General features: G+C 33.1%; 1 protein-coding gene across 3 annotated transcripts; it reads right to left on the bottom strand.

The window, feature by feature from the left end:
* Positions 1-3376: 3376 nt before the first annotated feature.
* On the bottom strand, positions 3377-18863 carry LOC110661520 (tryptophan--tRNA ligase, cytoplasmic). 3 transcript variants are annotated; one of them, XM_021820177.2, is made up of 12 exons: positions 18395-18861; positions 18109-18294; positions 17209-17260; positions 16992-17057; positions 15747-15833; positions 8111-8203; positions 7311-7391; positions 5849-5920; positions 5578-5646; positions 5333-5443; positions 3646-3703; positions 3377-3569 (listed from the first exon to the last, which is right to left on the bottom strand). In XM_021820177.2, the coding sequence occupies exons 1-11, from the start codon at positions 18721-18723 to the stop codon at positions 3653-3655; spliced, it is 1197 nt and encodes a 398-aa protein (XP_021675869.2). In that variant the 5' UTR covers positions 18724-18861; the 3' UTR covers positions 3377-3569; positions 3646-3652. The 3 variants fall into 3 exon arrangements, with proteins under 3 accessions (XP_021675869.2, XP_021675868.2, XP_021675870.2); XM_021820176.2 differs by having other exon boundaries at positions 3377-3703; positions 18395-18863; XM_021820178.2 differs by lacking the exon at positions 8111-8203 and having other exon boundaries at positions 3377-3703; positions 18395-18862.
* Positions 18864-24559: the final 5696 nt, after the last annotated feature.

The following is a 24559-nucleotide window of genomic DNA, read 5'->3' on the forward strand; positions in this document are numbered from 1 at the left end:
TATATATCTCCCAAATGATGTATGATTTTATTTATTTTTAAAGAACTGTTTTGTTATTAACCCTAGAATAAAACACACGCACACACACACACACACACACATATATATAAAAGCTTAAAAAGTTATTTAGAATTGTTTAATATAAAAATAATTTGGCTGACAAATAATTTGAATGCGAGCGTACTAGTTACTGAACATATCAATTATGGGATTGCGCTTTCTAACTTCTAAATCAAACGATTGTAAGAATCGGTTATACTAAACGCAGCTTCACCTTTAAATGCAATGTGAGTGTGAAAGATAACTGAAATTAAAAAGTGAGATTGTATTGATTGCGAAAGGGAATTATAAGTTTTGAAAAATAAAATGGAACAGCTTGAAAATTGAAAATTCCTTGTAATTGAAATTGACAATAAATGTGAAGGACAAATTGACTACTGAAGTTATAAATTGATTGGACTATTAAAGTCTTTGGATTGTTGTTGATTTGTTGATTGATAGGACTGGTTGGTTGTTGTTCGAGACTCTAAATGTTTTATCTGATATTTATAGTTATCCTTGCAGGTACCTGAAAGGGTCTGGAAGATTACGTTTTGTAGTTAAGTTACCTACCCAATATCTGGTAACCTCCCTTGACTTCTTCTAAACTACTCTTTAATAGCTACACATATTTGCTAACTCCCTGTTGATTTTTATCTTCAACATTAATTTATCTTAGACCTTTAATTAATTAAATCAATAGAATAAAATTAATTAAAGTTAAACACAAAAAATTACTTTTTTGGTGTCGCATGTGGATTGGCTGAACAAGCATTTCATATGGAATTTTAATTTTTTAGATTTCCCTTATACTCCCATGCACATGCTCAAATCTCAAGTATCAGCTTAACTCCCTGCACTTTCTCAAATCTCAGGTACCAGCTCAACTCCATGCACTTGCTTAATTCCTCTTGCATTTTACACGTTCAATTATTTACTAGCAAGTTTCTTGCCTTATCTTCATATTTAAATTTCAAATGAAGACTCCTTTTCACTTTTTCATTCCATCAAAAACACTTTTTTATATTCCCCATGCACACCAACTAACTTACCTTCATAAAAACTATTATTTTTGCTTCATCATAAAATTCATTATTCACTTCCTTCTTCTTCCATTCTCTCTACTCTTTCTCTCTCAAATCTCTTTCTACTCAACCAAAATCACCAAACCCACATCAAATTTCTTCTTCTACTTCGGTCTGTGCCTTCTCATCGCACTCAACTTGCACACTATTAGCAACCTGACCCCGTTGGGCCTTCACCTACACTCCACACCACCATCGATCTCAGTGCTAAGCCTACTTATTTCATTAATTTTCTATTTATTTTGCGTAAGTAACAGCAAATGCCTACTTAATTACACTTTAGCCGTTATGTTGACTTTGTTTATTTCATTTTTCTACAGGGTCCTTAGAAAAAGCCATAGGGTCGACTATTTGAGGCCGTGGTTCAACCTTAACTATTTTATGCTTATGTTATCCCATTGGTTTCTTGGAAAGCATGATGGTTTTGGACTTGCAGAATCGCTAACTTAAGAACTAGAGCAACTGTAACTGTTATAAAAGGAATCTGGACTGTGGGAACATTAACTCCTTTTTTACTAGCCCTCGAGAGAATTTTAGGCTGATGCCCTTTCGGTCTGAGGAACTGGTCATTAGAAGTTGTAGAAACTTAAAGACCAAATTTTTCTTCCTTCAACTGCAGGATTATTGGCTTGTTCAAGGTCTTATCAATTGGAGCTGTGATATTAGGAACTGGGACTACAAGTGCTAGTACGTAGGTTGCAAGGTACCAACGCCTGTGGATCTGCATTATAAATATGTTAGTTTCTATGTGACTATTGCCCCCGAGCTAAAGGTTACCTCGGGCGTCTGCACCTGTTGAGGCATTGGTGAGACTTGAGAACCTACAATTACCTCTGCATCATAAATTCTCGAGTGAGTGGTTAGCTAGTAGTGCTGAGAATTTGGATAGGAGCACCTGTCCTACAGCTAGAATGACTTATTTGCACTGATGCTCTGGAGTGGTTAGCTACTTACTCCTCTTTCTTATAAGGTGGTTAATACTTTTCTTCGCTTTGAATTCATTTTTTATCAGAACTACCTTAGAGAGTCTATGACAGAGTCCCTTGAGAATTCCTTTGGCTTAGGGACCTGGCCATCAAAAGGTAAAGGAATGAGCAAATTGAATTTTTCAGCTAACGATTAAATCAATATATCAATTTTGTCGAAAGTTATATCCATTCGCCTTCCTATGTCCTCCAAGACATCAACAATGGTTGATGCAAAGTTCCTTTCATTAACAAAATAAAAAACTGACCCACCTTGCTCTTAGTTTGGAGCATTAGCCAAGGTATATACAGTCTCTGTAATATTTAGATTCTTCACTTCTACTTTGCGAGTAGGTGGTCTCCTCTCAAATCGTTCCATCATGAGAAGAACTTGAATGTTTAAACCAATTGCTGTATGACTTCCCTTTGTATTCTGAGACTCGGTGGTTTCTTTGCTAGCACACTCTGGCTTTCGGAGGCATGGTATAATGATGTTATGTGATGAAATGAGACCTTACATCCCACTAAGCGTGCCAAAAATTATTTGTAATTTTGGGTAAAAACAATAAAAATTAGTGTTGAAATGAGATTTTTGATCCCACTGATCGAGTCAAAAATTATTTACTTAAAAAATAATTTTAGTTGGCTAGCAACTTAGGATTGCAAGCGCACTAAATACTGAGTGTATCAACTATAGGATTGCTTTTTCTAACTTCTGAATCAAATGATTTTGAGAATTGGTTACACTAAACACAACTTCACCTTTAAATGCAATGTGAATGTTAAAGATAACTGAAATTGAAAAGTGAAATTATATTAATTGCTGAAAGAAATTACAAAACTTGAAATTTAAAATGCAACTGCTTAAAAATTACTTAAAATTGAATTTGACAATAAATATGAAGGCCAGATTGACTGTCACAATCTTAAATTGATTGGAATATTAGAGTCTTTGAATTGTTGTTGATTTGTTGATTAATTGAACTTCTTGATTGCTATTTCGGGACTCTAAATGTCATTACTCATCTGATATCTATAATTCTCTTTGCAGGTAGCTAAAACAATCTAAAAGATCACGTTTGCAATTGATGGGAGTTACATGCCCACCATCTGGTAACCTCACTTAACTTCTCATAAATTGCTCTCCAGCAACTACCCATATTTACTCACTCTTGATATTTATGTTTAGCATTAATTTATATCAAATCTTTAATTAATTAAATCAAATAGAATAAAATTAATTAAATTTAACTTTATAACAAAATTAATTTAATTATGGCCTAAACATAAAATGTAAACAAGGATAATTTAATTTATGAGATTCTCAATTTCATGAACATGTAACAAGGCAATCCCATTAATGGTATCACCGACAACCATGGAAATAAGCCTTTGGTGATTGAAGTTCACCAAACAATAACTCAATTGTATTGGTAATAAATATCTCCTTTATCTATAATTAAATAAGTATAACGACATCCTGTAATATGGAAAATTGCCACATCCCATACCAATATTCTAAAGCAATGACAAAATCTTTCATTCACTTGTATTACCTCAACTTTAGTCAAACATATTGGGAAGTGGTCGAACAGCCATAAATGCGTCCACCATCTGAAACAGGAAAACAAAAACCGTCATATAATGTCGACAACCGACATCCTTGGTTTTGATTTGTTGAGAATATAATCTAGCATTTAGGACCCTAAAGCAAGAATGCCATTCAAATTAAATAAGCTAAGTTGTTAATCATGCTAATATGTAGTTCATAGTCCCTCCATCCAATAAATATAAGTTTACTTTCTTTTTTATCTGTTCCAAATAATAGGCCATTTTCCTTTTTGAAATAGTAGTTTACTCATTAATTTACTAATATGCCCCTAATTAAGTATTGAAAATGTAAAATTTATTAGTTTCAAGAATAATTTAGTAATAAAAGCTATTTAAATTTTAATATTGCAATATGACCGAAAGGTATATTAGAAAAAAACCTATACAAAATGTATTGCTTTAACTATATTAACTACATTTCTTTAATCCACGTGAAAATAAAAAGTAAGTCTATCTTTATGGGAGGGATTACATCACTAGCTAAGTGTCCGTACTTTTTACATGTGGCTAATATTTTTTTTATATATATTATTCAATTCAATTTATAAATATTTATTTGAAATGTTTCTTATATATATATATATATATATATATTGAATTTTAAAAGTTTATATTTAATAATTGTAAAATCTTATAAAAATTCATATATAATATAAATAATATTATATTTATAATAATTATCTTTTAATAGAGTATATATCATTCATATAATTATATGTCATAACATATTTTATTTATTTAGAAATTATCATTTGACATAAAAAAAAATTAAACGAAAAATATCTTGTAAGATGACATACAACAATTAAAGCCTTAATCTTAAATTAGTTAAGGTCAGCTATATATATATATATATATATATATATATCTTTGTTAGACACAAAATCCATATCAATATTCAAAGCCTGTAAATTATTTAATACTACTTCTCTCCACATCACCTTAGGTATCCCCTTTCCCATTTTCTCTTATTTCCTTGCTAACTTATTACACTTCTGTGCCTAGAGTATTTGAATCTCTACATTGGGCATAACCAAATCATTTTAGTCAATCATTTCTCATTTTATCTCCAATATGTGTACTACATGTTCTCTGGTGAATATAGTCATTCCTAATTTTTTCCGTTATCATGTTACCAGACATCCATATCTCGTAAGATGACAAATGAAAAATTATTAAATAATATGTAGCACAAATAAATTTATGTGAAGATAGATTATTAAATCACATGGCACTAATTACCATATCAATTTGTTCTAATAATATTGACTAAACGTAGGTTTTTTTTTCTTTTTTTAAATAATAGACTAAATGTAGCTAAAAGGAAATAATGATAGAAATTGACATTAAATACCTAATATAAAATAAAATAATCTAATATTGAATAAAAGTGCTAAAAGATAATAATAATAATAATAATAATAAAAGAAACAATCAAAATAATAAAAAAATAAAACATTAATAATAATAATAATAATAATAATAATAATAAAAGTAATAATTAATAATTAAAAAGCCAAAGCTCTCCTTAGGAAGCATCACATGACAACTCCAAGGTAAGGCTTGGATTGATATATATATATTATATGTGGGTCCATATTGCAACATTGTGATGGTACGAAAATAGCTTACTTCATCAGTTACAGCTGATCGTGCCAAACGATGTCTTTCCACCAATTCAGTCAAAACCTCAGCAAGGCGCTTCTTCACTTCTCCTGTTAGCACGCGTCCCGCAGCATACTCCTAAAGCATAAACATTGGTATTAACAAGGAATGTTTTGTTGCTTATTCCAAATTAGCAATGCCTAAAATTTGGAGAGCAAAATAATTATCCTCGCTAGAAGAATGATAAAATCAACTAGAAATGGAAACAGTACCTTTTTTATGTGTTCAAGCTCATCATCATCCTCCAAGAAAAAATTTAAATATTTTATTGGTATATCAACCTGATGGAAGGGCAAACAGAATAAATGTTTATGACATTCCATCCTATGAGAAATCAAACACTTCCCATGTATCTGTTGATACAGAGAAGAAAACACTGGCAAGGAACACATCTCTTGTTATAATTTCTGGCAAGAAATCAAATTATAATTTCTTGTTATAATTTGACATTCTCAATCAAAATTCAGTGGAAGTGTTCACTACCTCAAGATTTGCTCCATATTTTCGGTGTTTCTCTAAAGAATCTTGCCCACCAGAAAAAGCATGCTTGTTTATCTGTAGCCATCAATATAGTTTATATCAGCTAAAGAGCATGCTCATATGAAACACCTAAGAAATATGCCATTTTAAACTGATCAATTGTCTGGCCAGGCCCAGATTGGGTCGGGATTTTATTGCCTAAAAATTAGGGGCATAACATTTTGCCCACGTCCAAGTTAATAAAAATCTAAAAAAAAAAATATACATGCTACTAGTCAGTCAAGAAGAGCCAGGGCTTTAAGGAAAATTCTTTCTCAAGGCTAACAGGATTTAGGGGCAGTCCTAACTCCTATTAAGGGTTGGATAAGTCCTAAACGGAAATCTCTTTGCTCAAGTTAGGTCCTTTTTCAGTGTGGGCTGGGCATGCTCCCAAGGCCATTAACAGACTACTAACCATCCACATTTCTAAGCATTACAACTAGTGTGGGGTTCAAATCACTTTTAGTTCAACTGTATCAACCATTGACCCATTGCTGCTTACGCCTTCACTCATATTATTCTAGTCATAGAAGACTCAATAGAGAGCAGACACCGTAACTGCAATGCAATGTGACCACAAAAGATCAGCATCCTAACCAACACGTGTTATACATTTTATGTTCAAAAATCTTACAGAAAAGAGTCTTCCTACCACATTGGTTTGTTTGGCATTGTTGTTAAAGCTACCATTGAGAAAAGCAGTTTTATAAATATAATAGCTTGAGAGGATTAAAAATTGATTAAAAAGTAAATTTGATATATTTTAATCACATAAAAAGGTGCTTTTTTAAAAACTGCTTTATTTTGACCTTGACACTGAATGCCAAACAAGGCCGTAAAACATAAAGGAACTTGGGTATTTTTAATACAGCCAGAATGCTATAACTATAAACTTTTTACACAGAAAGCCAAGATAGTCTCACAGACATAGAAGCAGCCAGAATGCAAAAGTAAAATGTATACTCTCTAACTAATATATTTTAATACTCTCGCAGACATAGAAGCACACTCACAACTTTGCGTGTGTATTGATGTTGCAAAATGAGGGATACAGATAAACACTATTGCATATATGTAGCGATATTGCAAACTGATGTAGCATCAGTCTCATTAGCATATAAAGGTGTAATAGAGAAAATTAGTCGAGAGATATTTTAGGTAGTTATGGTCATCAGCTACAAATTTGTGGCCACTTCTTAGATTCCAAATGTTGGCAGGAGACTACAGAATATTAGATGAACATAATTACCTCCCAACGGTCCAGCTAAACAATCATATGAACAACTTTTTTTCGATTTGAAAAAGTGGAATTGATAATTGCCTCATTTTGGCAGTATCAGAAAGACCTTCAGGATGTGCACGTGTGTGCGCATGCATCATGCATCGGTGCATATTTGAGAGAGACTGTCAACTTTCAGGAACATACCTTGTTCTTGATTTCCTTAGCTGAATCAGTCACATATATGGCTGAATTTGGATCACTGGCTGACATTTTTCCTGTCTCCCCCTGAATGTACCCAATTTCACGGAAACAAATGATCAGTAATGTTAGTGGAACTGTGGAAGTGCTAAAGCATAAGCTGTATGAGCAAATATAGCTGCTGTAACCATTCCAGTAAGGTAATATGAAATTCCAGTAATCATTCCACTGCATAAAATCATTTTTCTTGGAATCTTCAGAGTATTTGCAGTTCTGCACAACACAACATTGAATCTTTGAATTTGTCTACATAATTATACAAGCTTCAATTTTCGTTGTCAATGGTGACAACTTGTGAAGTGCCTTAATTTGCATTCAGAAAGCTATTTCTTGATTTTCATTTGAAGGCACACATACTGTAAGCTATATCTCCCTTCCTCTACATAATCCAGTTATGTAACGGCCAGAGTATTGATTCCCTCCCTCCCTCGACATATTCTGGTTATGTTATTTGCTAAGCTTAATTTGCATTTGAAGGCATATCCCTCCCTCTCTCTACATATTCCAGTTTATGTTAGTTACTAAGTATTGATTTGCAATTGAAGCCACATGTGCCTTCTCTCTCTCCCTCTCTCTCTTTGATCCACACTTTTCTTTATTTGCATTTGAAGGGAAAAAGAAAGATACTAGTAATAGTAGAAATAAGAATTATTATGAATATCCTCAAAAAGAAAAAAATTATGCGCATTTGCATAAAGATTACTACTCTAGATTGCAACTGCTCCTATGCCTATATATAGAAGTACCTGCAATGCAGGGAAGAATGAGGATTCAATCAATGAAGGCTTGTGATATCCTATCCGAGGAGCAACATCTCGTGTCATTCTGAAATATGGATCCTGAAAAGATAGAAGGCAAAGACAACAATGACGAACACCAAGATCTAAAGTTTAAATATCCAGATAAATCAGTTTGAAGGAAGGAAGGAACAGATTTTGCCATATTGTCTCCAAAATCAAGAAGCAGAAGAAGGATCAACCTTCAATCAATATCAATAGAAACCAATCATTGTTTTCATCCATTGATTAAAAAACAAGAATAATCGTGGGATAGCATATTATATGTTTTAAGGAGTTCTGCAGATTAACAAACTACTTCCAGTGACCCATCCAATTGGATGTCCCATAATGCCCTATCTTGAATCCATTTGTAAGAAAAGTAAAAATTATAACGATTGCAGTGCAATGATATGCTCCATGTCATCAAATATCCCCACACCAAATGTCCCAATTCCAAAGCATGCCTATGGAATCTCTTCAAAACAGTGTCATTCCTATTCTTCCAAGTAACAAGGTGTTATGGAAAGTCAATCATTATATTATTTCTGTGTATATTCTGTATTCTGTATTCCTATTTAGGATTTCTTATTTAGGATTTCTTCCTAATTAGTATAACACAATTATAGGAATCAATTGTATATAAATACCCATGTACAGATTAATTGAAATCAATGAGAATCATCTCTTTCTACATGGTATCAGAGCCTGGTTATCTAGGGTGACTATTTGTTCTCACCACCCAGCTCAGGAGAGACCTTGGCCGCCGACCGGCCGTTTCGACTCCGATCAACATTGCCAACGTCGCCTCAATCCCCTCATTCCACCACTGTGTGCTGTTGCCTGATCCAGTACACCATTAAAGGACTTCTGAGGTTTGGCTCTCAGATCCTATTTCGGTATTTGCTTGATTTGTGATTTTGGATTATTTTGTTGCTGTCAGCACTTTGGATTAGCGTTTCGGTTAGTTTTCTTTGTCTCAACAAATGGCAGACAATAAGAATGTTATTTCTGATGTGATTCCGATGATGACTAAGATCACGGAACACAAACTTAATGGTTCGAATTACAGGTGGAGTAAGTAGGGTCTATTTGCGTAGCATTGATAAGGATGATCACCTTACTAAAGATCCACCTCGATGATACACAACAAACTTGGCTAAGGGAGGATGCTCGGTTGTTTGAACTCGATTCACGGTGAGGTAATTAGTTTAATTAATCACGTGAATTTGTTAAGGAATTGATGGATTACTTAGATTTTGGGAATATCTCCGTATTTATGATGTTTGTAAGGCATTCGAGAAAGAGAATAAGTCTCTCACGGCTTATTTTATGGATTTTAAGCGGGTATATGAGGAACTTAATGTATTGTTGCCTTTTAGTTACGATGTGAAAGTGTTATGAGTTTTCTTGCAGGCCTTCCTTGAATATGAGGCGCTAAATCTCATATTCTTTGAGATTTCCTCTTTGCATGAAACATTCACACGGGTCCTTCGTGCAGAGTACCCAATCTTCTAATGCTCTTATTAGCCGTAATCCAAATGGACAACGAGGTAATAGAAGAGGAAGTAGAGGAGGAATTACAGCAGTAATGTCGTAATGGAGAGGCTAGTTCTAATCAGGACTCAAGAGGAGTCATTTGTTATTATTGTCATGAGCACAGCCATACAAAATATAATTGTCCGCAACAGAAAAAATCAGCGATCACGGATGGCAAATATGGCGCAGAGGATTCTCTGATATCTTCCTCTGAGAAAAGCTTTGGTATCTGCAGAGGATTTTGCATGATTTTCATCTCTAAAGCCTACGGTTCCCTATCACTGCGATTTGATCGAGTAAATCCACTACATGCCTTGTGTCTTCCTCATCCAAATGGGTTATTGATTGTGCAGCAGATCACATGGTAATTCTAGTCTTCTATCCGCTTTCTAATCCCACTTCCTCTTACTTTGATGGTTCTACTTCTTGTGTCATGGGTTGAATAATTTCTTTGTCATCTGTTTTGTGTCTACCAAATTTCTCTTTTAATCTACTTAGTAAACTTACTCGTACCTTAAATTGTTCTATTTCATTTTTTCTGATCGGTGTTTGTTGGATCTTGATTATTGGTAGAGGAAGTGAGTCGTGGTCTCTACATTACGGAAAATCATGTACGCGGTCGCTTGTTTGCTCGAGACAGTAACACCTCTTGAAGCTCATTGTAGATTGGGTCATCCTTCTTTGTCTACCATGAAGAAGTTGTGTCCTCCTTTATCCTAGAATGTGAGTCGTGTCGGTTGCAAAACATCATCGTTTGCCTTACGTGTCTAGAGTTAATAGCTTCATCCCCTTTTGAGTTAGTTCATTCGATGTTTGGGGTCCTTGTTCATTACTTCTAAAGCTGGATTTCGTTATTTTGTTACTTTTGTTGATGATTACTCTCGTGTTACTGGTTATATTTAATGAAGAATCGTTACGAGTTGTTTTCTATCTTTTGTGCCTTTTGTAATGAAATCAAAACTCAATTTAATATTATATTAAGAAGTGACAATGCTAAAGAATATTTTACAATTTCTTATATGACACAAAATGGCATTCTTCATCGATCTTCTGTGTGGATACCCCATCCCAAAATGGCGTGGCGAAAGAAAAATCGACATCTTCTTGAGGTAACTCGTGCTCTTCTTTTTGGATGAAAGTTCCTAAACACTTTGTTTCTACGGCATGTTTTTATCAATCGTATGCCGTCTTACGTCCTTAATGGGGATATTCCTTATACTACTTTGTTCCCTACAAAATCTTTGTTTCTGTTGAACCCGTATTTTTGGTTGTACTTGTTTTGTACGTGATGTGTTACTAAATTGGATCCAAAGTCTCTCAAATGTGTCTTTCTTGGGTACTCCGGATCCAAATTTCTCTCCTACTCTTAATCGTTATCTTGTTTGCAGATGTCACATTTTTGAGTTCACTCAATTTTTTTCTCAATCATATGTGTATGAGAGTCAGGTGTATGATGATGATATATTAATATATACTATCCAACCAATTTCTAGTCATCTCTCACAGACTGTTTCTTGTCTCTAGACCTACTCGGCCTCCGTTGTTCATGTTTATTCCGGAGATTGGGATCCTCCACGGCTACTTCGTTGGGAGATCCGATCATGATTCGATCTAGATTTACCCATTGCTCTTCGTAAAGGTAAACGCGTTTATGTACTTACCCTATCTCTTCTTTTGTTTCTTATAATCAATTGTCTTCTTGTTCTCGGTGTTTTGTTACTTCTTTAGACTCTTTTCCTATCCCTATTGGTGATCTCATCGGTGTCGCTATGAAAGAGGAAATGGTGGCTTTAGATGCTAATGGTACATGGGTAAGAAAGCTATTGGTTGCAAATGGGTATTGTAAATCGATGGTTACGTGGCTAGGTTAAAAGCACGCCTTGTAGCAAAAGGATATGCTCGGACATATGGGGTTGATTACTCGACACTTTTTCTCCTGTAGCTAAACTTAGCTTGTTTATCTCTTTCTACATATGATTGGCCTCTGTACCAATTGGATATCAAGAATGCTTTCCTTCATGGTGATCTTCAGGAGGAGGTGTATATGGAGCAACCACCTGGGTTTGTTGCTCAGGGGGAGTTGGGTAAAGTTTGTAGACTTTGAAAGTCTCTTTATGGCTTGAAACAAAGTCCTAGGGCCTGGTTTGGGAGATTGAATTTGGTATGCAAAAGAGTAAGTGTGATCACTCAAGATTTTATAAGCAATCGAGGTGGTCTAATTCTCTGGTAGTCTATGTGGATGACATTATCATCACCGGGAGTGACTCTGCAGTATTTCATCTCTTAAAACCTTCCTCCAAATTTTGGACCAAAGACTTGGAATTATTTAAGTATTTTTGGGTATTGAAGCTATGAGAAGTAAGAAGGGTATTTTCTTGTCTCAAAGAAAATATGTCATCGATCTATTGAGACAGAAAATTAGGTGCTAAGCCTTGTAGTGCACCAATGACTCCAAATTTACAGGATAGTGAGTTGTTTGAAGATCCAGAGATACAGAGATTGGTAGGAAAATTGAACTACCTTGTCACACCGTCCCGACATTGCTTATGCCGTTAGTGTGGTAAGTCGGTTTATGTCTTCCGTTGCTCATTGGGAAGCCTTGGGACAAATCTTGTGCTATCGAAGGAGCTCGGGAAGAGGTTTGTTATATGGTAATCATGGGCATTTGAATGTTGAATGTTTTTGGATCTAAGGTTGATAGGAGGTCAACGGATATTGCATTTTTGTTGGAGGAAATTTGGTGTCTTGGAAAAGCAAGAAGCGAGTGTAGTTTCTCGATCTAGTGAATCCGAATCTGAGCCATGGCACAATCGGTATGTGAGGTAATGTGGATATTTCAATTACTAGATGAGACAGTTTTAAGATCCCAAATTGTGGTGTGATAATCAAGCTCTCCATATTGCTTCTAATCGGTATTTCATGAGCGGACCAAACATATTGAGATTGATTGTCACTTTGTTCGTGAAAAGATTCAACAGATCATCTCAACAGACATATCAATTAGGAGATATTTTCACAAAAGCTCAGAATGGAGCTAGGATTGACTACATTTGTAACAAGTTGGGCATGATTAACATCTATGCTCCAACTTGAGAAGTGTTATGGAAAGTCAATCATTATATTATTTTGTATAGTATTCCTATTTAGGATTTCTTATTTAGGATTTCTTCCTAATTAGTATAACACAATTATAGGAATCAATTGTATATAAATACCCATGTACAGATTAATTGAAATCAATAAGAATCATCTCTTTCTACACAAGGAAAGCCCTTTTTTCATAAACATTTACCAGAATTATCTAATGAACTAACAGTTTGGTGACTTTTTCCCTGCCCCTCTTCTCAAATAACACCAGTTCACTACATACCTCTCAATCTCCCCATGTTCATAACAGTTTAAATCCAAGATAGAGCGACAAACCACAAATAACAAAGAAGGCATGCACCTTCCCAGTAATCATTCATGTAAATGGTCAGTTTAGCATACCAAAAAGCTCCATGACATGTTTTTAGTTTACTCCAAAGTTTCAATTACTTCATATATTTCCTCGCTATAAAACTTCCAGTCTGACGTGCACAAGAAATATCAAGACTAGATTATACAACCAATTTTTATCTGTATTAGTCCATAAACTTCTTTTTTCTTGACCGAGTACTTCACAAGTTCACTTTAACAAAAAAGTTTAGAATCATTCCATGTTACTCAGCTGCTTTAGTGTTTTCAAGATTTTTAAGATATAACAATACTTAAGTTACAAAACTTTTGCAAAATCAGATTGTAGTCTTGCAGTATCCTCTCCACATATGATATGGCTCAAACAAAGTGCCACCCAACACATTTAATAACAATACCTTCCTCCCTTTATGAATTACTTTTCCATTCCACATAAAAAAAAAATGACTTCTTAAAATCATCCATGGTAATCAAAATGAATGACAAGAAATCAATTACAGATTATAATTTTCTCAACATTATCACTAAAACAAAAAGTGAGATGACAAATGTGAAATTTTAATGTACACAATAACTTGGTACTATTGAAATTTAGAATGATAGAACCATAGAAAATGATGTGGAACTGTTTTTTTTTTTTTTTTTAATGATAGAACCATAGAATGATATTTTAAGGTGAGGAGGATGTTAGTCATAGGATTAAAGCCGGATGGTTGAAGTTGAGAAGTGCCATGGGAGTTTTATGTGATCGCAAGATTCCCAATAAGTTGAAAGAAAAATTTTACCGTACAGCCATACGACCGGCCATTTTATATGGTAGTGAGTGTTGGGCACTGAAGGAGTCATATGTATCTAAGATAAGAGTTGCAGAGGTGAGAATGTTAAGGTGGATGAGTGATCATACTAGACTAGATAAAGTCCGTAATGAGAGTATTAGAGAAAAGATAAGAGTGGTGTCAATTGAGGATAAGTTGAGAGAAGGGAGATTAAGGTGGTTTGGTCATGTGAAGCGTAAACATACGGAGGCTCTAGTTAGACAAGTAGAGCACATTAGGTTAGGTGATAGAAAGAAAAGAAGAGGTAGACTTAAATTGACTTGGAGGAGAATAGTCCAACATGACCTAGAAGCATTACACATTTCTGAGGATTTAACCCAAAATCGTTTAGAATGGAGAAAAAGAATCCATATAGCCGACCCCAAATTTTTGGGATAAACGCTTAGTTGAGTTGAGTTGAGTTGAGTTTTAATTTTTAAGGGCATGAAAGAATACGCCCTAGGGGTGTTCCAAGGTGCAGTGTGTTCTCCTCTGGACAGCAACATGGAGATTCTTCTTTTCAGTCCAAACATGCCTCCAAAGCAGTCCAAACTCACTTTTACTTCCTATTTTATCAAAATACAGTTGCAGAATCAGTTTTTTGGTGTTTCTTATTCCTAAAGGGATTTATTTAGTCTTCCCATTCTATCTAGGTTTAGCTATTTTCCTATTTCGTTTAGAATTCCTATTCTATTTTGGAGCTATCTAAACTTCCTAATTAGTAGCATTATATTCCTATTGTGTTCAGGCTTTGATCCATGAAGGAGGAGAATTTTGGATTGGGAGAGAAAAAAATTATCTTTGAGACTCAAACCCTAATCTAAAATGATGAAGGAGAATATGGGAGAAAAATAGCTTTGGAACTCAAATCTTAGGCTTTGATACCATGTTAAAATTTAGAATGATGGAAAAGATAGCAGAAAAATAACAAAAGAAAGATTTATGTGGTTTGGCCACCGAGAGCTTACATCCATGGACATAAAACTTCAAAGGGTTAAATTTCATTCACTGTCTTTTTACATAATACATAAGATTCTATATATATAAAGGAAGGTAAAGATATACGGCATGACATCAATAAAATATAAATCACTCCTAAGCCATTATTTTACTAATCAAATTCATGATTTTCTCATAATCATGAGATTCTTCAATATGAGACATCCCATGAATTAAACGAAAATCTCATCAATTCCAGCAGGTACCATTCTACAGAAGTCAATATCAGACACCAGTGTTCATACAAAATAAAATAACATCCCAACCAGGTGTTTGATAAAACTGAAAATGAGTACCCAAACCTTGAGATATTAATAATTTTAATACCAGGGATTTAAGAACTGAACTGGAATTGAATTATTTGAACTTAAAAATAATTAGAGAATTCAATTATTTTGACATAAAATAACTATATTTGGAAAAAAAAAATCAAATGATTAAGATAATCAAAGTAGTGATAGTAATGGCAGTGATAATGGTGTTAATATTGATAGAGAATTTGTTGTGGTGTGGTGGTAATAGAGAAAGATCCATGATGAAGGTGATGGTTAAGAAAAATCACTATTAAATTAAAACATTTAAGATGATAACTGATTTAAAAAAAAAAAAGTTTTGAAAATTGGTAAAGGAAAAAAAAAAGAGTTGCAAAAGTTTAATTAAAAAAAATAAGTGCAACAAGAGTCGAGAAATAGAAATATAATATACGTCATATGAAGCAGTTACATTTCCATCAATACTAGTTACAGGCAATCATATTCACATTGATTAAAAAGCTTCAGCATTGAGAGGGCTTTTACCTGGTCAATTGCACATGGAATTAAGCAACGGAGGTCATCTTTGCCCGAGAAAAGGTGTGGGAATGAGCTCGGAAAAGATGGAACTGCCTGCATCAGCACAAAATAAAGTATATAGATTCCTTTCATAGATGATAGATCTTCTTAAGAAAATGAGCTAGGCTTAACTCACCCCTAAAAGCTAGCTTAAAGAGCAGGCGGAGGAAGGGGAGAAGAGAAGTGCCCAAAACTATATAAGGGGCACATACCACAAACTGATGTGGGATATTGACACACCCCCTCACGCCTAGGACCAAACACCGGGAGGGTGAAATACTTATGAGAGGCCTAACATAAGTTGTAGAGGCTGTGATACCATCTTAAAAAAATGACCTTAGCCTAATTCATTCCAAAAGCTAGCTCAAGGGGGAGGAGTGCCCAAGACTTTATAAGAGGCACATTAACCTTATCCCAACTGATGTGAAATATTAACAGATATCATACCAATCAACACCATGACACTAGTAGAGTCAAGAAGATGAAGGCATGTACTAGGTCTCATCTTTTATCCTCGCAAAACTATGTTCACTTAGTTATTTTCTGAGGTGATGGTAGCTTTAAAAAGAAAAAAAAAAAAAAAAAAAAAAAAAAAAGCATAAGAACCTATACATACTGCCAAAAAAAAATGATGAATTGAGCAGCATATACTCATCCCAAAAAGAAGTTTAGCGGGGGTGATTATTTTGGTTTTCCATTTCTGTTTGTCAGTGGTGGATCTAGAAAGGTTTTTTTGGGTTCAACATATAAAAAATTATGCATATTAAAAAATAAAGTTTTCAAATTGATTTTCAAGTATTAAGTCTTCAAAACCTAAAAGGGATGAAATTAAGCCAAGCTAATCAACATTTTCACGTGAAAGGAAGAGAAGGAACTATTATATTTAAATAAGTCATACAAATAAGCAATTTATTTTAGTGTATATCAAAAAGAGGATTCAATAACTAAATTTATGATTTAAAAAGGAATTAAATGCTAAAAATTAACAGCTTTATAACAATGATAAATTAAATGAAAGAAGCTCTCTTACAGGCTCAACACTATAGTAACTCTTATCATCAACGAAAAACTAAAAAGAATTTACTTCAAAAGAATCCATATATAAAAATAAAAAATTAAGAAGAATATGCTAGTGCAATGACAAAAAATTCCCATCCCTGCAACAGTTTGCAGGCATCATTCAGGATGAGTATACAGCAGCACAAAACTAACCTGGACAGCTGGGAAGCTAACTTTCCCAATATGATCTTCACCAGAAAAACCAAAAATACCCACAACCTGTGCATTTCAAAAAAAAATAATAATAATAATAAAATAAGATGAATGTGGTAGACCAATAGTCCAAATGAAGAGGAATTCAACAGGATTCCAGAAGAACCTGACTGTGTGCATCTGTGTAAAAGTACAGATACGTGAAGAAAATGAATACCTTGTTATATGTGACACACTTTTCAACCTTCACCATGTTATTGTAGAAGGAACTGCACAGTTTGCATAAAATCAATTGGTAACACAAAAATGCAGGTAAAAGCATGCATTACACGATTTGTGAAATAAGTTCTTCAATTAATATCTGCAGAACTCTTAGAACAGAACAAAACACAAAGAAACCAGATACACATATTACACATTCTATAAGGAAATTTCCACATAGGGGGAAACAAGTAGTCAATTTATACTAAAATAAGTAAAATTTCATGCTTGGGAAAAACTATCCAATGCAAAATCTCTTACTACAAAGAACATAAGCACTTAAACATAGAAAAATAATAATAATAATAATAATAATAATAATAATAATATGAAAAGTCTCCTCCCAACAGAATTCAGCTTAATATTCACTATCATATGATATTCCTTAAGATCAATTTATAAAATATACTCAGTGCAAAAGCATATGAGACGGTATAAAAAATCTTTGAGGAAAAATAGAAGATTAAACCATTGCCCAAAAAAAAAAAAAAAAAAAGAGAGAGAGAGAGAAAGAAGAAGAAGAAGAAGAAGCAGTCTTCCTTAATAAAACAAGAATTCAGAATGACTTAAACCCTTATAGTCACAAATTCTTAAAATGGCTCAAAACACCAACTCCGTATTCACACCTAGGGTCAATATCATACTTAAAAGTTAAAACACACATAAATTCACCACAAAGTTAAATCCTTTCAAGAGCATTATATTTTGGCATTGCACATAGCTTAAACAAGAACCATAACAAGCAAGAACCAAGGGGAATATGTCGAAAAAGAAACTACACTATCCGTTAAGCAATATCGAAAAGGAACATTGGAACAACTATTCTTCTTATATTGAAGCTAAACCTGTTACTTACCCACCAACATACTCAAAATCTTGGAAAATGAAAGTTCTAGTGATATCAAATCCACAAGCAATAATATCTCTAGCATTTTCACGTGCCAGTCTTTTGCTCTCCTCCACAGAGAGATTTTTCCACATACACTTCTCATCATCAGTAAGCTGTATAACAAGTGGAACCTTGAATGCCTCTTGCAAATATCTGCAACCCAATTATGATTAAAAAAATGGCATTTCTCGGTATTAGAGGCCTAAAAAGGGGAAAATAAATAGAATTATCTGATTTCCCTTCGGTTACTTACTTGGTGAACATAAAAGGAATGAGATGGCCCAAATGCAGAGATTGAGAGGAGGGGCCTCTACCAGTATAGAGATAGAACTTTTTGCCTCCCTCGTAAGCGTCCAATATCTCATTGAAATCCCTGTGGGCGAAGAAGACCCCTCGGCGGAGGAAGACGTGGGGAGGGCTGCCGGTGAGACGATGGACGCGGTCGATTAGAGATTGATCCAGCCTCTGGCATCCGAATTTGTCGATTAGCTTGTCGTAATCGATCTTCCCACCGTCTTTGGCCGACACCTCCCATGGATTCACGACCTGCTCTTGCTCTTGCTCTAGCTCTTCCTCTCCCATTATTAAGCTTCTTCGGTACCTCAAGTCTCAAAGAGTCTAGCAGCTATGGTGTACAAGGACACCAAGAAAGGTCTCCAATTGTCGAATAGACGTCGTCGTATGGTACTGGCACCGAACTTGTGGGCTACGCAACAAGATGAGGCACAGAATAGAGTAGGCGTGGCTAGGGTCCGGTTTTAAACCAGAATTAAATCGAAATTGGTTTGATTAAAATTAGATTAAAATTGATTAAAATTGGAATTGGCTCTGAATCGAATCGAAATTATCCTTCTATGGTTTGATTTAAGTTCATATTTTTTATGAACCGTGAACCGGCAGTTTCGAACCGGATTGAATCGATGATTTCGAACTGGATTAAACTGACAATTTAAATATAAAAAAATTCAATAAATATATTACCTCACTTCTAATTCATTTATATATATCATTAATTCTCTACGCAATTATTCTCTGTATTTTCTTCAATTCTTAATATTTTTTCAATTTTTCTCAAATTCTCTAAATAATTATTTTCTATACTCATTTTAATTTTCAATACTCTCTCAATTTTTCTACTTTATTATTTTATATATTTACTGAAATTTTCAATACTATATCAATTACTTTGTTATTACTTTAAATCCTCAATAAAATTTCTAATACCTTCTATTTTAATTTTTTTTTCTCTTTTATACTTTTTAATTATCAATTATTATATAATTTTAAAAAAAGGCAAGGAATAGAACTAAAAATTTTTATTCCTCTAATTCCTAAAAGGATATTTAGGCAAAATTAAGTTCATACACTTTTTGCTAATTTCTTTAAAAAAAATTAATTTCATCTCTAGTTTTTTAATCAGGTTCAAGTCTTTATTTATTAAATTTTTCTTAAAGATAAATTATTTTCTTTTTTTTCTTATTTTATTTAAATTGAAAAATTTCTAAGAAAAATTAAAATATTTTTACAAATATAACTTAAATTTTGAATCAATAAAATTTTTCTCTAATTTTTTTTGTCTAAGCTACCCTTAAACCATCTCTAAACCGCTTCCAAACCGTCCTCCAAACTGTCTTGAACCGTTCTTTTTCGAACTGCCTTTCAAACTGTTTTAAACCGGGGCTCAAACAGAAACCGGCGGTTCAGGAACTGTCTTCTAAACCGTCCCCTGGAAGTTTGGTTCAGGTTCATGATTTCATTGAACCTAAACCGGCGGTTCAAGAATCGTAACCGACAATTTTTGAACCGTGGCCACCCCTAGAATAGGGGAATGTGATTTGCAAGTGCAGTTTATATAAACGACAATGCCTCATCTGTCTAAAACAATCGGTCGGGTCAGGTCGGGTCGGGTACAACCAATAATTTATTACTTGTATTCCCATCTCATTCCATTTAAAAGTAGAACAGACCAAATTAGATGGGAAAAATGTTTAATTTAGTCTATATATTTATTAAAAAATTTTAATTTATTTTATTTTTAACTTTTTATATAAATTAGTTCAAAAGTTTCAATTTAAGTTTAATTTAATTTAAAAATTAAAATTTATGTTCTAAATTTCTTTATTTCTTAATTTTGAAAATAAATTTCTTGATTTAAATCGAAAAATTAAGAAAACTTGATTTCTTAATTTTCTTGATTTTTAAGGTAAATTGAATTTAAATTAAAACTTTTGGGCTAAATTAAATAAGAAGTTGAAAATAGGCTAAATTGAACTTCTAGATGTAATTGAACTTTAAGCCAAATTAGATTAGCTCAATTTCAAATTATATTATCTATACAAATAGATTAAAATTCAGTATCCCAATTCAATAGTAAATCAAAATTGATTATGATGTTTTGATTTACAAATTAACCCTTAGGTTATCTATTAGCAAAGGTTTACAAGAGCAGTTTCTTTTTGTCTTTTCATCTATTTTTAGGGTCAATCAATGATGAAAATTTTACTTAACATTTTGGCCTATTAACATGTTACACTTTTACCCATGTTAGTTGAATCAAACAACAACATTTTCCTGCTTTTAATTTGCTCTACTTATTGTTTTCACTCATGATAGCTTGCCACAGCAAGCTACTTCTATCTTTTTGCCTGATATATGCAATATCTAGCATTAAGATATCCATGGATATTATGAGATTTAGGTAGATTTTCTTTGTTCGTCAATCAAAGTAAATGGATTAAAAAAAAAAGGAGAAAAATTTTAATTGGGGAAAGTCAATATTGTAGAAACTTTTGGCAAGGAAATGAGAGAAAACAAGGACAAAGAATAAATCCTGATAAGTTTTTAAGAAGAAAAAAGAGCCTTTACTACTGCTTCTCCGATTAGCAAAACTATAAGTTCTTACTAATAATTAATTGTGATTGCTTCGTGCAGTTTGAAATTGATAAAATGATATGGTTTTGTTAGTTGATATTTGGGTTGCTTTCTAATACTAGTTTGGTCACAGAAAAAAGGAAAGAAAATTGAAATTGATTATTTTCTTTATCTTTTAATGTGTATGAACTAAATTGGTTTTCTTTTATGTATGCATCAAGCTATGAAAATTTTCCATATTTGGAACGTTTTGGTTTTGATGCCTCCCCTACTGAATTTTGGTGCTATGTGGTGATGCTTTTGCAATAGAGTTGCTTAGATTGTTTAATGGGCTAAAAACAAGGGTCCACTTTTAGGTTGATATGGGTTTTAATTTTTGATATACCAATGAGCTAGAGCTATGGTATCGAAGTTCTCTTTATTCGTTTAAAGTTTCTAATTTGATGAATTGCATGATGGGTCTGCAACACTTAAAAAATTACTCTTTTTTCACATGTTACAACCATAAACACAAGCCATGTCAAGTTAGTATGTGAACTTAGAAAGATGATGGGGAAATCTTTAGGTAAGACCAATAACACATCAATTTGAACACATTTTACTAGTATTGGTGCTTTTTATTACTTGAACACTCTTTTTTCTTATTCATTGCTTAACCCTACGTATGAGGTGTGTGTTACAATTCATGCGGGTATAGACTTATAAAATAGAAAATAAATGGGTTAGAGGTCCATTGGGGATGTACCAAATGAAGACCTTTTGACGCTCAAGTTATAACTGATATGAAAAATGTGTGTAAGATTGATTAGTAGAATGACATACCTGATTATAGAGGTTTAAACTCCTTATATAGGCATTGGATAGAATCCTGTTGGGATGAGAAGTGTGATCTTTAGAAGATTGCTAACATCCCAATTTAGGACTATTTTCGGCTCTGGGGCACTATAAGGCATTAGGCTACCAGAACCTGTTGTTACACCCTACTCTTCCGTAAGGCATAATATGATCCCATAGTACACCTAATGAATTACCGTGCTTCACCTACCGGTAACCCATTAAAATATACTACAAGGGATTTTAAAATAATTTTTGTTCATTTTTAAGCTGGTGGGTAAATTTTTCACAAATATTAAAAACTTTTAATTGACACTAAGTCACAAATTAAATTTTTAGATATTTAAAACTACTGCAATTTTTATAAAAATTCTGGCAGAGTACCAGCTGTATTTTGAGAAAACGGTTCTTCAAAACCTAGAAAGAAACACACTTTCAATATTTTTACTCAACCATAACTCCAATACAAATCCATATCATCTCACAATCTCAAACAAGAAGCTCAACTCAAAATCAACCGCAATTCGAAGCATCTCATTTCAAAAAAAAGAATAATTTATCATTCACAATTTACAAAAAGAATTAATTATTTACATTAATCACAAAAATCAGAAAATAAGTTTGACATTACAATAATTTGCATTTTAATTACATACTCAAAATAATATTACAAAAGTTCTTGTACAACTGCTCAAATAATTTACATACATATAATTACATGCATACATCAAAATCTATGTACAAGGGTATACCTATGATATACCCAGAGCTAATCCGAATGTGTCTTCAAGCCGCAGCTACAGGAAATCTCACTCGGCTACTCTATCTTTAGTTTCACCTACGACAGCATACAAAGCTATCGCTGAGTGATGAACTCAGTGGTGCACAACTATAATTTAAAATGTAACATAATATACATTGACAAAATTATAGCAAATAATTTGGAAATCTTGAAATTCATCAAAATTCTAAAAATCAAAATATTCATTGTCAATAATATAAATCATTTGTTTAAATGACCTTGATCAATAAATTTAATTTATCAAATCATAACTGAACATTTAAAGTAATTCAGCAATTTATGGAAAATTTCAATAAAATCATTTATGCATAAATCCCATTTGAAATCAAAATTCTTTACTATTCAAAACCTATTATTTATCTCACTAACTATGTAAGACTAATCCGTAAGGGCCATTTTCAGGGCGATTCTAACTCTCTATGGTCGGGGAGGTTGAATAATTGTGCACAGTACACAACACAATAATAAAACTTTCGAAAGGGCCAATGAAAAACTTATATCTAACCTCTAATAAGAGGAGAATCTAAGTTTGTACACATACCATGGTATTCAAAATAAAACAAAGCTAACTCCATTGTCTCCTCAATAAATGAGAGAGACGGGTAATAACCTAGTCAAGCATCTATTGTGAGATATAAAATAATATCATAAATCTCTTTGTCCTTTTTATGAACATAAATGATAACACAATTCAATTCAATGTCAATTCCAATATCCAATAATTTTTATGCTCATCACAATTCAAAACAAATTTTATTCATTTCCCATATCAAGTATATTTCAATCAAAATTTTTCTAAAGCTAACTTTATTCAATTCATACAAAATAAAATCATAACTAATTTCATTTTCCAAAACTAAACTCATTCATACCATAAACATATTTCAATAATTATTGAGATAAATTCAATATTTGATAAACATAATACAATAAGAAATAAAATTATTTAGTCAAAAGACATATGAAGAAACATAACCAATAAAAACACTAGTTGTGCACAAACCTCTTTGTTGACTAGTTTACTCCAAATTTCAGTTTTTCCTTGAAGATCTCTTTCCAGTTTCTTTTTAAACTGAAGCACACAGTTTACAGTATTTCAGTACCATATCTCATAAAAAATCTATTAATTTATTTCATACCTACTTAATTGTAGCCTTAAATTTGCTTATTTTGCATTTTGGGTCACTATTCATTACACTATTAAAGTCAAAATATTGACTTTTTCCTACTAAATAGGTTTATTAATTCTAATTGCACTCACATACCATATTTTAGGTGTCAATTTTGTTGGCATTGATTGCCAATTAAATTTCCAAACTACCTAAGTAAAATCTAAAAAATTCAGTTTTGGGTCACTTATTTGTACTGTTCCATTGTTCTGCCTACAGTGAGAATTTGGCCAACTTCCCTTTATCAAAGTTGTTCCTTAATGTCTTATCTTTAATTCCCTTTTTGAATCACCTAATTTGGAGTTTTGTGGCCTAAGTTATGGCCATTTTCCTAAGGCTGGCTAAATTAGTATCTACAGAGAATTATGGGCAGGTTTTTGGTTCTAGCAGTTTTGGGCAACCAACTTTGGGTAGCAAAATAACTTGGTTATGGGCAGAATTTGAGTTGTGTTCTTCATGAAAGTTGTGTTACTATGTCATATCTTTCCAATGCCACAAAAATCAAGTCATTTGGACCTTCCTACACCAAGTTATGGTCACTGTTCATTTGGTCATTTCTGCACAGTGGCAGTGTGCCAATTTCGGGTTTGACCTAATTTTTCACTAACATAGAGTCACTTTCTAGGCATGGTTTCTACATGCAAAATGTGTCATTATTTTTCTATTTTCATTTCCAATTGGCCTCACACCAATTGGAGTAGTAGAATTACAGTTTTGGTCCCTGAAAAGGACCTAGGTCAGG

Source organism: Hevea brasiliensis, chromosome 7 (assembly GCF_030052815.1).
Source record: "Hevea brasiliensis isolate MT/VB/25A 57/8 chromosome 7, ASM3005281v1, whole genome shotgun sequence".
NCBI classification, from domain to species: domain Eukaryota; kingdom Viridiplantae; phylum Streptophyta; class Magnoliopsida; order Malpighiales; family Euphorbiaceae; genus Hevea; species Hevea brasiliensis.